The following is a 13,269-nucleotide window of genomic DNA, read 5'->3' as shown; positions in this document are numbered from 1 at the left end:
CAGTAGCCAGTTCATGAAATCAATAATAGGGGAGAACTGTCACAAGACAAACAACTATGAGTAGGGGGATTTTTCACCTCTCATTTGATCCTACAATTTCTTCAAAAATGGGCACATTTGTAGACTGATGCCAATGGGCTGTGCAATTTCCAAAAGGATATTACATGCACAGTAGTAGATGCCCAGCCAAGTAATCCTGTTGGATCCCGAGCTGAGCTTTGAATCCTATATCCTGGAAATTGCCATTACAACCCAGTTCGATCTCTGTATTATTGTCCACTTTTGCATTACTTTACCCTCACTACTAATGAAATGTTCATTCATGCTTTCATCATCTCCAAGGTTAACCTCTCCAAAACAATTCTCAAGTCTTGCGTTACACCCTACGTGAAGTGCAACTCATCTGTAGTTTTCTTTCTTCCCACTCACCTTTGTTCTGTCCTTTTTAAAAGTTTTTTTTCCCTCCCACAAATGTCATGACCTGCTGAGTGTTTACAGCATTTTTTGTTTCTGCTTCATCTGCCCACAAACTTTCCAAATTAGGCTGCATTTACCTGTCAAATCTTATCCCCACTGACCTGCACTGATTCCTCAGCCACACTGCAATGATTTGAAAAACCCTCATCCTCGGTTATGAATCCATCTATAAACTTGACCTTCACTTATCGCTGCAATCTTCTTCAGTCCTACATCCTGGCTTGAATAAAATCTTTCAATTCCCTTTCCTGTTCTATCAGTCTTGAAAGTCTTCAGCTGTCAACGCCTTGTAGCCTGGAATTCTCCTCCTAAACATCGTGATCAAACTATCGCTGTTCCCACCTTGAAATGTCCCCTCAAAGTATGCCTCTTCCCAATGTCATGATGTGGAGATGTCAGCGTTGGACTGGGGTGGACACAGTAAGTCATGAATCAATCACCTGATGAAGGAGCTATGCTCCAAAAGCTTGTGATTCCAAATAAACCTGCTGGATTTTAACTTGGTGTTGTAAAACTTCTTACTCTTCCACATGTCTACTGCTTCCCTCTCCTTCTAATGACACACTTTGGGATTTTGGGGGAATCCAAAGGGCTACTGAAGCAAACGTTGATGCTATTGTGGTAAATTATTTTATTCCAGGATTATTTTTATTTCACGTGGATGCAAATCTGCGGGTCCTTATTAGTTGCATAATTTATTGTTGTGCCATTCTGGACAGCAGAAATAAATGCCTAGATAGTCCGATAATTGTCAACGTGCTCTATATAATAATGCTGTTTTTCTTTTCCTGGATTAGTCACTTAATTCCTCAAACAAAATTTTCTAAATGCCAGCCAAAATTAAACAAGCTATATTTTAAACTCATGCTGCAAACAAAATAATCAACAATAAATGAGATCTCACTCAGGCTACAAATGGTTTTCCACAGTTTTTGAATGCAATGCATATCTATTGATAATAATGATAATTAAGACACTAAAAGTCCTTGGACGGGGCATGACACTTCAAACCTATCCCTGACACAAAATCTGTCTTGCTTCTCTGACTGGCTCCACTATCTAATTATACTGATTGGTTAAACATATTAGCCTATCAAAAAACACTTTACCGCTGCGTCCTTTCTCCACTCCCTCACTTTGAGCAACATTAGAGCTATTATAAAGCTAATGAACAGGCCTGTCCTGACAGTAAGTGAGCAGTAACAATTTCCTGATATTTCCCATGGCATTATCTAACTTGCCTTCTTTGTTCACAATCTTTAATACAGTTTCTTGCTGCATTTATCATGTGAGATGTTGGTATATTTTGACTAAATAAAGGTAAAATGATGTTGGTCCTTGGTACAAACTTGGTACAAACTGTGACAGGTCTTATTTCCTAAGAGTGCTTACAAGCACTAGAGAGCTAGATCCTCACATTTTCACTCAGTAGCTCATCTTTTGCCATGCTCGCTCTCAGCAACTCCTGCTTCAGCTGAAGAATGGAGCTCTCCTGCTGTGCCATCCGATGCTGCAACGCATCCTGAGGAAAGAATGCATATTTCAATGAGCTGGAAAATGACCAACAGCGTCTATCGTCATTAGAATCTCTCAACCGATCAGGGAGTGTCCTGCCATACAAACACCATCACACTTACATTAAATCCTTTCTATAGGGAAAGCATTCTGAAATGCTGAGTTTATAGAAGCACATAATTACTGCACTAATTCTACCGTGCAGTGAAATAGATGTTAAATTAAGCTCCTCCAGGAATGGAGGGTGGGATTCACGCCGACCCCCGGAGAATCTCCGACCCGGCGGGGGGTCGGAGAATCCCCCTCATGAGCTTTTTTTGTCACTGCAGAAATATTGGGCTTTGCTCTGATGCCTACCGCATCAGATAATAGATTTTGGCTCGAGTTATGTTTGAGTCTTGGGTTGGTCAGCATAGGTTAAGCTGCATTAACAAGTGCATTTGTATGGGAAAATTCATTTGAGATGTGCCGCATAACTGGTCATCATTTGGGCAACTCTATTCTTACCTTTACTCCCTGCAGATTCCTGGTTTCTTGTTTGTATTTTAATAGTTCTCTCTGTAATGAAAATAAAATTGAAAAGATTGATTTTTCTTACCCATCACAAAACATTAACTTTCCACCAATTATGGTGCCAAAAGATTGCAGAAAATACAGGAAGCAAAGCTAAACTTTCGACAACCATTTATGTTGCTGGGGGTAGGGGAGGGGAGGGGAAATCAGCAGCACTGCAACATCACACAATTTAAAAGGGGCTGATCACTTGCAATTTTGTTCATCTCTAGCTAATACAAGCCCACAATTGTAACTTTGTCATTCCAGCTGTGGATCGTCTCTGATATGGGGGGAAGGACTAGCAATAGCTAATATTCTATTACCCGGCCAGTGTAGGTGGGTGCATTTATTTAATTATTAATTAAACAAATTCAAATTCCTCCATCTGCTGTGGTGGAATTTGAACTTATGTCTCCAGAATTAGTCGGGGCCTCTGGATTACCAGTCTAGTATTATTACCATCCCTGACTGACTAAACGCATGGTAATTACTCATAAAAAAAACATTAACATTTTGGAAATGTGAACAATAAGATATATGGGGCTTGATTCTCCGGTCCCCCAGCCGCGTGTTCCTCGGCGCTGCACCATTTGCAGGCGGCGGGATTCTCTTCTCCTGCTGCTGTCACTGGGAATTCCCGTTGAAGCCACCCCACGCCATCGGGAAACCCATGGGCGAGGGTGCGCTGCCAGCGGGTCAAAAGAATCCCGACCAGAGAATTCCGGTCATGATCAAAAAAATGAAAAAGATAATAACCCTATTTAAAAATAACGGTAATGACTATTTTTAAGAATTAGAATTAGATGCAAACCCCCAAAATATGATTTGGAGGCTCTATATCAAACAAAGGGTGAGGTTATTCAACTAATTGTATTTTTCATATTCTTCCGCCCTCTGTGTTTTTCAAATGACTCGAGACTGGGCACTCACTGACCTGCAAGATAATGAACATCCCGCTCCATGGCACACTGTTACTTTGACAATGTTGTTAAGCTACCCGTGTGAAAATGTCCTCCTATAAATGATGCAATATCAGCAACGTATCACAGCAAATGGGTGAAAATGTTAAGCCTTTGTACAAAATATCACAGCGTGATTTCTAGACTGTACATATGTATCAGACAAAAGAGTACCCTTCAAATTTTGTTTTATTTTTATGAACTTGCATAAACTCTGTGACGAGCATGAATTGCTTCAATATGATGGGCTCAGTGGTCTTCTTGCTGTATCGTTCTAAAGTTCTAAGGAACTCATTAGTCCATTGCCGCACTCCTAAGAAAATGTTTTCCTCTTCACTTAAAAGGAACTTTTGTTACAAAGGTTTTGCTGCAGACAGGAAATGTGATATGCACTAAATATCCTGTTGACAAACCAACCTTTTTAAAACATGGAGTTCATTTTTTTCATTTTCATGTGATAACTTGCTGCTGAGGAGCCAATGTGATTATACCACTAAGCATGAAAGTTCCTATTCATTAGGACAGTCAGTGTCAATTTTTGAATACTGTTTCTACTGTCAATGCTGGTTATTGTTATAGTTCTAAATATTGATGCAAATTACCGAATACCTTGTCACATTAAGATTCCTGTAATTTGATTTTAGAAATGTGCTGTTCAGACTGGTGATATCATGGTTTGAAGCACAGAATCCTGACTTGAACTAATGGAATTTTCAAATAGATTGCGCCTCATAATTGAGAGGAAAAGGTAATTTCTGATATTGCTAAACATGCCCGTTTACTGTTCCATTGACACTGAATTACTATGGGCATCGGTAAATGGTGAATGCTATGCAACTGAATAAGGATGGTGTTAAATGAGGGTAGTGTTAAATTACACTTAATATTGCCACCTATGTACGTGATGGCCTCCAAGCCATGTCATTACCACATCACTGATAAGTGGAAATGAGCTATTACTATTTAACCCATTATCTTCATCATTCAGGTTACCAGGCCCCAAAAGGACATTGGCAACCATGGACTTCTATTGGATCGGTCCATGATTGCCATTGACAATGTACTGCAGCGGTGTTCCATTACCTCTGCATTATGACTGACCAAGAAACTCTTCTATATAAAAGCAAATTACTGCGGATGCTGGAATCGGAAACCAAAGAGAAAATGCTGGAAAATCTCAGCAGGTCTGGCAGCATCTGTAGGGAGAGAAAAGAGCTAACGTTTCAAGTCCAGATGACCCTTTGTCAAAGCTCTCCTGAAACTCCCCTGAACTTGCTGCCTGCCATCAGGTGTATTCGAACATTTTGCGGGCTGATTGAGAATCAACCTGCTTGGCCAGGTTATGAATGCACCTTCCTTGGCCATCAAGTCCTGAAGTGGAATTCGAGCCCGGAGTTTCTGGCCCAGCGATAGGAAAGCTACTACTGCACCACAAGACCTCCCTATTAAACTATCCATAAGCCTTCATAATTTTAAAGAACTTGTATCAGATCACCATTTAAACCTGGCCATTCATATGATAAAGTTCTAACTTTTCTCAGGTTTTCATAATGATAGCCCAGGATCCCTGACAAAAGCCCAGTGAGGTTGTGCTGCACCCTTTCCACTACTTTTGAAACCTGCCTGAAATGGCATGCACAATACTAAATATAAGACTCCGAATGCTGCCTAACTAAGGAATAAGTTCAACACGACCTTGTGGCTTTTGTATTCACAATGTCCAAAACCAATTATTCTTTTGCCTTTTAGAAGGATTTATCAACGGGCAGCACGGTAGCATTGTGGGGCAGCACGGTAGCATTGAAATGAAATGAAAATCACTTATTGTCACAAGTAGGCTTCAAATGAAGTTACTGTAAAAAGCCCCTAGTCGCCACATTCCGGCGCCTGTTCGGGGAGGCTGGTACGGGAATTGAACCGTGCTGCTGGCCTGCCATGGTCTGCTTTCAAAGCCAGCGATTTAGCCCTGTGCTAAACCAGCCCCGGCAGCTCCAGGATCCCAGGTTCGATTCCGGCTTGGGTCACTGTCTGTGCGGAGTCTGCACATCCTCCCAGTGTGTGCGTGGGTTTCCTCCGGGTGCTCCGGTTTCCTCCCACAGTCCAAAGATGTGCAGGTTAGGTGGATTGGCCATGATAAATTGCCCTCAGTGTCCAAAATTGCCCTTAGTGTTGGGTGGGGTTACTGGGTTATGGGGATAGGGTGGAGGTGTTGACCTTGGGTAGGTAGCTCTTTCCAAGAGCCGATGCAGACTCGATGGGCCAAATGGCCTCTTTCTGCACTGTAAATTCTATGATAATCCAAGAAACTTGCGCTGCCATATTTAATGGCCTGATAACTGCACACCAAAGTCACCCTGCTCCTCAGCTCCAACTGAAATCTTACCATTATTTCAGGTGCCTTTCTTTCCTTGTTCTTATTTCTGAAATGGTATGCAAAATTGGAAGGAGAACTAAATAAAATGAATTGCTCGCCTTCCAAAAAATGTATTTTGGATGGATGCAGAGTTCTCATCCAGCACAGCTTTTTGAGATATGGGATCATCCATCCTGGTGAAGAAAAATAGGCCAGTCTTCAAAACTTATCATCTTTTTGGGTCAACCTACTGAAGTTATCAGAACTAGTGAGTTATAACTTGGATGACTATGAAATACTGTACAATCAAGATGTAACTGATTGGGTTTCACCAAAATGGATTGCAAAGTTGTAGACTGATACCCTGGAATTTTCTTTTACACATTTCCAAGGATCAAAAAGTCAGCTTTTAATTGTTAATCAGTCTTCCCACTATAAGCTGTGATCAGGGTCACTCAATAGTTTCGAACCCCTTAATTGAATACGCAAAGGGCCTAATGCCTTTTTTTGCCAATATCAACATTCTGTCATTGATGGTTTATCTTGGGATTCATTGGCATTTTATTCCAGGAGAGATCTTGCTGGAGACAGTGCTTCTTTTGTTCAAAAACATTTATTTACAGGCTAACGATTTACAAAGGTTAAATAAAGCCAAGACATAGCTGAAGCTACTCTCTGAGATACTTCGCAGTCATCTCCTGCCAGTGAGTGACATCATGGTTACATAGCTCCTCATACACATGCTCAGCAGCTATCATTAGAGTTAACCCTTTCGTCTACAGACATGGCAGGAAGGCAGCTTGAGAAAACACCCCTCTGCTTAACATTACCCCAAAATAGCACAGCTATGATTGAGAAGCCAAGTGGCAGAGCAAGAATTTGATCCTTCTGTGCTGCAGCATATTAATAGTCCACTAAGTTATGACACTATGTAATCAATTCATTTTTAGTGAATCATGGAGTAGCTAATCCATTTGCCCATCTCACTCATAATAAGGTGCAACATCAGATTATAGTGAAGATTTGTCAGTAGAGTCTGCTTTGCTGGCAAACAAGATATTTCTAATGAACGGGAATTTTGTGCTGTCAATGTTGTTCGACACATTAGCCACTAACCTCACAAAGCTAGCTGAGAACCCAATTTTCATCTCAATATTTTACCAACAAATGAACAAAAAGGTTCTGCACACGCATTGGCATATTGTGTGAGAGGATATGGGTGCTGCTTTCACCATTGTCACAACTACAGCTGGTCAACAGATTTTACTACACAACATTGGTTTATATGAATATTTTGATGAAATGTCAATGCTGTTCCTGGTAACCTGACAAACCTATAAACACAATTGTCATCCAAATCCAATCGTAAATTGTCATTTAGTGCTGGGCTTATTAATCAGGCAAGTTCCCCCATTGGTAAGCAGGGGATTGCTACAGAGACCATGGCCCTGATATTTACGAGAAGGCATTCGGGATGGAAAACTCAGAAGGTATTTACTACAGGATGTCTTTTACATTTTGCTCTGCAGGTTTTCCCCCGACAGCCAGAATGATTGATAGGTTGGCTTCCTGACGAATGGGAAAACCTGCAGCATGAGGCTGCAGCTAACACGTAGAGAGCAGGTAGGGAGGGAGGGAGGGAGAAAACACGGTTGGGGTTGCAGGTTGGGTTTACTGTATTGTGGGGAGGGAGGAAATCCTGAGATAGTGAGTGAAGGAGAAACCGCATGTAGGGGATATCAATGGAAGTCGGTGATTATAAAGCTGGAAGCAGATAAGCTTGTTGTGCTGGGTGCAACAGTGCTGCTTCTCCTGGTCCACATGCAGTGCGGCAAATGCAGTTACTTTATCAATCTGGTCTTTCTTGACCCCTTTAAACTTGCCTGATTTCTCAAAGCCTGGGGAACCTGGTCAAAATGAGTTAAAAATAAAAATGCAAGGGCAGCACGGTGGCACAGTGGTAGCACTGCAGTCTCACGGCGCCAAGGTCCCAGGTTCGATCCCGGCTCTGGGTCACTGTCCGTGTGAAGTTTGCACATTCTCCCCGTGTTTGGGTGGGTTTCGCCCCCACAACCCGAAGATGTGCAAAGTAGGTGGATTGAACACGCTAAATTGCCCCTTAATTGGAAAAAATGAATTGGGTACTCTAAATTTATTTTAAAAATAAAAATAAAAATGCAAGGATGCAGCCTCCTTAAAATCTTTTACCATGTGACCTGCCTCTTGAAAGTAGTTTCATTGTTGGACCCCCCCACCTATGCCATTCACGCCTACATTAAAACTAAACATAGGCAAGTTCTGGCGATGTATGAAAGTTTGCAAATATTAACTCCTCATCTGACCAAAAGCCACCCATTCATGGAACCAGTTACAGCATCTCCCTCCCCAAAAGAAACACTAGAATTTTCAACTATATGGCCCTTGGCACAAATTACATCCCAAAAAGCTTTTAATTTCTTTGCACAACAAATGGCACAACAAATAAACAGCAGCATCAAACTTAAACATTTTGTGCTAGAACAAGAGGCCATTCTTTGTACCTTCATCTCTTTGCATTCATCCATGCTTAGGTCTAGACGACTCTTGATAATGACCTGAGCAACACAAGAATTTACAGTCAGTAGTTTTTCTTCTAGCACATAAAAAAAGCCAAGCTGGACGGACCAAATATTCTACTATGTTACCAACTATAAAACAGCACACACCAACTGTTCTTCTGCACTGGCCCCTTGTTCGCACAGTGGAAATGATCCCTCCTGTTCGTCTTCGGGAAGTGAACCGTTCAATAGTAGTCCCTGGCAACAAAAAATAAGCACTATTAAAACATGGTATCATGTAACGAAATGCTGAAGACACTCGGGTTTCTACAACAATTGCACAGTTAAGAGTCTGTTCACGTTTAGAAGCATTCACAGGGGAAGCAATATTAAACACAATTTTTTGTAGCATAACATGAGTTAAATGAGTAATTCTTTTGCCGGAAGAGACAATAGTGGAAATCAATCAAAATCAATCAGAATTAATTTAAGTCTGCCTTTCTGTACAGCAAAGTCAACTCAATGATTTATTGATATTTAGAATTCAACAAAATAAACACCTCTGCCTGCCAAGCACGGTTGAATGTTATTTTTCTATTGCTTATTTTCCCAGGGAAAAATTATTGAAAACCATATTTTGCATATTAAAATGGGCACTTTTCTCTATCTATTGATAAATGGCACAGACTAGGGGACATAGACATGTGCAGACATCTGCAAATAACGGAAATATAGTTACAAGGAGGAGGCATTTGAATAAGATGGCTTGCTGTAGTTCTGTCCACTGCCTGGATCTTTACTCAAAGTGGAGAACCTCTTGGGCAACTAAGGACAAGAATATAGTGAGAAGTTCCAATTTTACAAGAGTGTCAAGTTTTTGGCTGTTGTCTCAACAAATCTTTTTAATCAAAAATGAAAATCTTTGTGAGCCGAGATAACCGTGTTCCATCTTCAAAGTGTCACTTAGGCTTAAGATTTGGGTCCAGGTAGCAAGCCAATAAAACCAAGAGAGGCAGGGAGGAGTGGCAGGAAACACAGAATAACATAGGATGTGTATGGGCAGAGGACGCTAAAATTAATTTGCTGCTACCACGTGCTCTTCATTTCAAGTCAACGGCCTTTCTTCAGAACTGACAGAACAACTCTGACAAAAGGTCACCAGCCTGAAATGTTAACTCTGCTTCTCTCACCAGATGCTAGAAGTGCTGCGTAATTCCAGCATTTTCTGAGGGTTTTTTTTTCAAATTTTCCGCATCTGCAGTACTTTGCTTTTTTGAGATGCAAGTTATGTTTTTTAAATTTGTTCATGGGACATCGGCAGCACAAGCAAGGCCACATCTATTATTCATCCCTAGCTGCTCTGTGAAGGTGGTGGCGATGGTGGTGAGACAACAGGGTGGCTTGCGACACCGAAGTGTGTCATGAATCAACCATAGTGTTCGGCTGAAGTCACATATAGGCCAGACTAAATTGAGTTGGCATGGTCCCTTCCAGCAGAAGTGTTACTTTTATTTACACAAATTGTGCGATGGTACTATAGCTGTGTCTTGCCGTAACAGGATATGCAATGATTGCATTTTTTTAAAAATCACTATTTTTGCAATCAACAAGCACAAATATTTTCAAAGCAGTTACCACTAGATAGTTTTTTTGTTTAAAAGGAGCTGAATAAAATTTCATACTTGTAAGATGGAAATCATCTTTCTGGCTTCTTCCATCTCCTTCCCCAGTTGATCTTGTTGATCCAGCAATTGATCCTCCCAAAGGGTTTGCTTATCATTCATTTGGAATTTTCCAGAATTTATGGACATCCATCCAGATTGAACACTGTCTTCTACTGGGCGGAAATGTTTCAATAGAATATTTTTGTATTGTAATCTCAGCTGTCGAAGTGAAGATGCCTCATTCGAAAATATTAGTGCATTTAAAAATATTTTTAAAATAGTAATTTTTCTTGAATACTTTTAGTTACATTTTCCTGTTCTTCCCAAATTAAAATCCAAACTCTAAGTAATTTCTACTTAAGTCTCTAGGGGCCTACCACAAAACAAGAAATTACCAGTTTGAGTATAGCTTTGACAAAGCTTTTAGATGGTGGCTTAAGTTGAATCAGTGCTAAATATCCCACTGAAACTATATCAGATATGCATGGTAGGGGCAGCAGAGTATAGATGTGCACATGCATTCAATTTTAACTCATAATCTATGTGTCCTGTGTGCTTTTAATACGTCAACAATTGCCAACTTTACTCAAAGAAAGACACTTTGAAAACATTCTCATAGTCACCCCTGACATCAATAGTCACCTGCTGAAAGGAGGTTAAAGGGCTCGATTCAGCAGACAAAAATTTAAGTCAGCTTTTGGGTGCATTTAGCAGTGTTCCATAGCAGCGTCATCACCAAGAAACACACCACTATTCAATGGCACTTTGCTGCCTTGGACAAAAAAATGGCAATGACAGAGATTTCCTGCTGGCGAGCTGATCTTGCCAGCAGGAATGGCTGTTCGCAGATCGGGGTGCCACTTTAATCCGCCCTAATCTTCACCCGCCCTTTCAAGTCCATCGCTATCAGCAGCCCCCCCCCCCTCACCCCCCCAACTTTTCCAAGGCCTCTGAGAAACCCCCATCACCCCCTCTAATTGGCCAGGCCCCTGGACTCGACCCCTGGCAGTGTTAACCTGGGACCCATGCACTCTCAGCCCCTGGCAGTGCCCCGGCATGTGGCAGTGCCACATAGTACCTTCGAGGCAAGGTACTATCATGGATTGACAATTGGCTGTCAGGCAGAAGGCAGAGATTTGGGATAAAAGGTTCTTTTTCGGAATGGCAACCGGTGACGAGGGATCAGTGTTGGGGCCACAGCTGTTCTCTTTATATATTAACGATCTAGATGACGGGACTGGGGGCATTCTGGCTAAGTTTTTTTTTCTCAGTTTTCCCATTTTATTTCACAACGACTGAACATGAAGGCACAGTACCAGAACAGGTCAATGTACAGATCTTCTCATGACCAGCATCCAAGGCGCCTCTATATCGTTGGGTCTTAGAAAAAGATGTATAAACAGAAGCGTCAGTGTCCATTTGCCATGTAAGATTCATCAAAGCCTGGTCAGTACTGCATCTTCAGCAGTCGTTCACCTCGACCTCTGCCTCATCTTTCGTCTTTTACGCTTCAGCCCCAGTCCAACGACTGCATCTCCACATCAGGTCTCAATCTCTGTCAGTCCTGCCATCCCAGGAATTAGTGAGGCAAACCTTCTCTGTGCTCCCTCTGCGCCTACGCTTCTTCCGCCACTTTGCTCTCATGTCGACAGGGATCTCAAGACCCCAGAACCGAAAAGCCATTCTGGCTAAGTTTGCCGATGATACAAAGATAGGTGATGGGGCAGGTAGTATGGAGGAAGTGGGGAGGCTGCAGAAAGATTTAGACAGTTTAGGAGAGTGGTCCAAGAAATGGCTGATGAAATTCAACGTGGGTAAGTGCGAGGTCTTGCACTTTGGAAAAAAGAATAGAGGCATGGACTATTTTCTAAACGGTGACAAAATTCATAATGCTGACGTGCAAAGGAACTTGGGAGTCCTAGTCCAGGATTCTCTAAAGGTAAACTTGCAGGTTGAGTCCGTAATTAAGAAAGCAAATGCAATGTTGTCATTCATCTCAAGAGGCTTGGAATATAAAAGCAGGGATGTACTTCTGAAGCTTTATAAAGCATTAGTTAGGCCCCATTTAGAATACTGTGAGCAATTTTGGGCCCCACACCTCAGGAAGGACATACTGGCACTGGAGCGGGTCCAGCGGAGATTCACACAGATGATCCCAGGAATGGTAGGCCTAACATACGATGAACGTCTGAGGATCCTGGGATTATATTCATTGGAGTTTAGGAGGTTGAGGGGAGATCTAATAGAAACTTACAAGATAATGAATGGCTTAGATAGGGTGGATGTAGGGAAGTTGTTTCCATTAGCAGGGGAGACTAGGACCCGGGGGCACAGCCTTAGAATAAAAGGGAGTCACTTTAGAACAGAGATGAGGAGAAATTTCTTCAGCCAGAGAGTGGTGGGTCTGTGGAATTCATTGCCACCGAGGGGGGTGGAGGCCGGGACGTTGAGTGTCTTTAAGACAGAAGTTGATAAATTCTTGATTTCTCGAGGAATTAAGGGCTATGGAGAGAGAGCGGGTAAATGGAGTTGAAATCAGCCATGATTGAATGGTGGAGTGGACTCGATGGGCCGAATGGCCTTACTTCCGCTCCTATGTCTTATGGTGCCCTGATCCGCGCCAAGTGCAACGGGGCTGTTGAATCGTGCCCAGGATTTCACAGGGCCTATGGGCTGGATTCTCCGCTCCCCCAGCCGCGTGTTTCTCAGCCGCGTGCCGTTTGCTGGCGGAGGGATTCTCCACTCTCTCTGCTTGTCCCATTGAACTCGCCGCCGGGAAGCCCACGGAAAGAGGTGTGCTGCCAGATTGATGGAACGGAGAATGCCAGCGGCCTATATATCACTTGAACAAATCATTTTTTGTTCGAATTCATATTAGTCCCTCAATAAATATATTTAATTAGTCATGACCAAACTCCATTAACCAATACTACCAAGCCAGGGGATTAGCCTGGTTCAATGAAGAGTGCATGCCAGCAGTAACACCAGGCATACCTAAAAGTGGGTAAAAGCAAATTACTGCAGATGCTAGAATCTGAAACAAAAACCTAAAATGCTGGGACAATCTCAGCAAATCTGACAGCATTTGTGGCGAGACAACAGAGCTAATGTTTCAAGTCTAGATGACATTTTGTCAAAGGAGGTGTCAAACTGGTGAAGCTACAACACAGGACTTGCATGCAAAGCAGCATAAACAGAAAGTAATAGAC

General features: G+C 42.1%; 1 protein-coding gene across 9 annotated transcripts in view; it reads right to left on the bottom strand.

Moving 5' to 3' along the window:
- dixdc1b (DIX domain containing 1b) overlaps positions 1 to 13,269 on the bottom strand; it is a 156,984-nt gene that overhangs the window by 30,228 nt on the left and 113,487 nt on the right. For 5 of the 9 annotated variants that reach the window (XM_072486582.1, XM_072486581.1, XM_072486583.1 and 2 more), the window contains 5 exons: positions 10,079 to 10,233; positions 8,565 to 8,654; positions 8,400 to 8,453; positions 2,500 to 2,550; positions 1,895 to 1,999 (listed from right to left, as the gene is read on the bottom strand). In XM_072486582.1, coding sequence (XP_072342683.1) covers positions 1,895 to 1,999; positions 2,500 to 2,550; positions 8,400 to 8,453; positions 8,565 to 8,654; positions 10,079 to 10,233 — 455 coding nt within the window. Of the gene's footprint in view, positions 1 to 1,894; positions 2,000 to 2,499; positions 2,551 to 3,429; positions 3,563 to 8,399; positions 8,454 to 8,564; positions 8,655 to 10,078; positions 10,234 to 13,269 lie in introns of those variants that run through there. The other 4 variants (XM_072486579.1, XR_011937434.1, XM_072486584.1 and 1 more) reach the window with 4 other exon arrangements.

Source organism: Scyliorhinus torazame, chromosome 21 (genome assembly GCF_047496885.1).
Source record: "Scyliorhinus torazame isolate Kashiwa2021f chromosome 21, sScyTor2.1, whole genome shotgun sequence".
NCBI classification, from domain to species: domain Eukaryota; kingdom Metazoa; phylum Chordata; class Chondrichthyes; order Carcharhiniformes; family Scyliorhinidae; genus Scyliorhinus; species Scyliorhinus torazame.
This window is presented reverse-complemented; position numbering and strand designations above follow the sequence as displayed.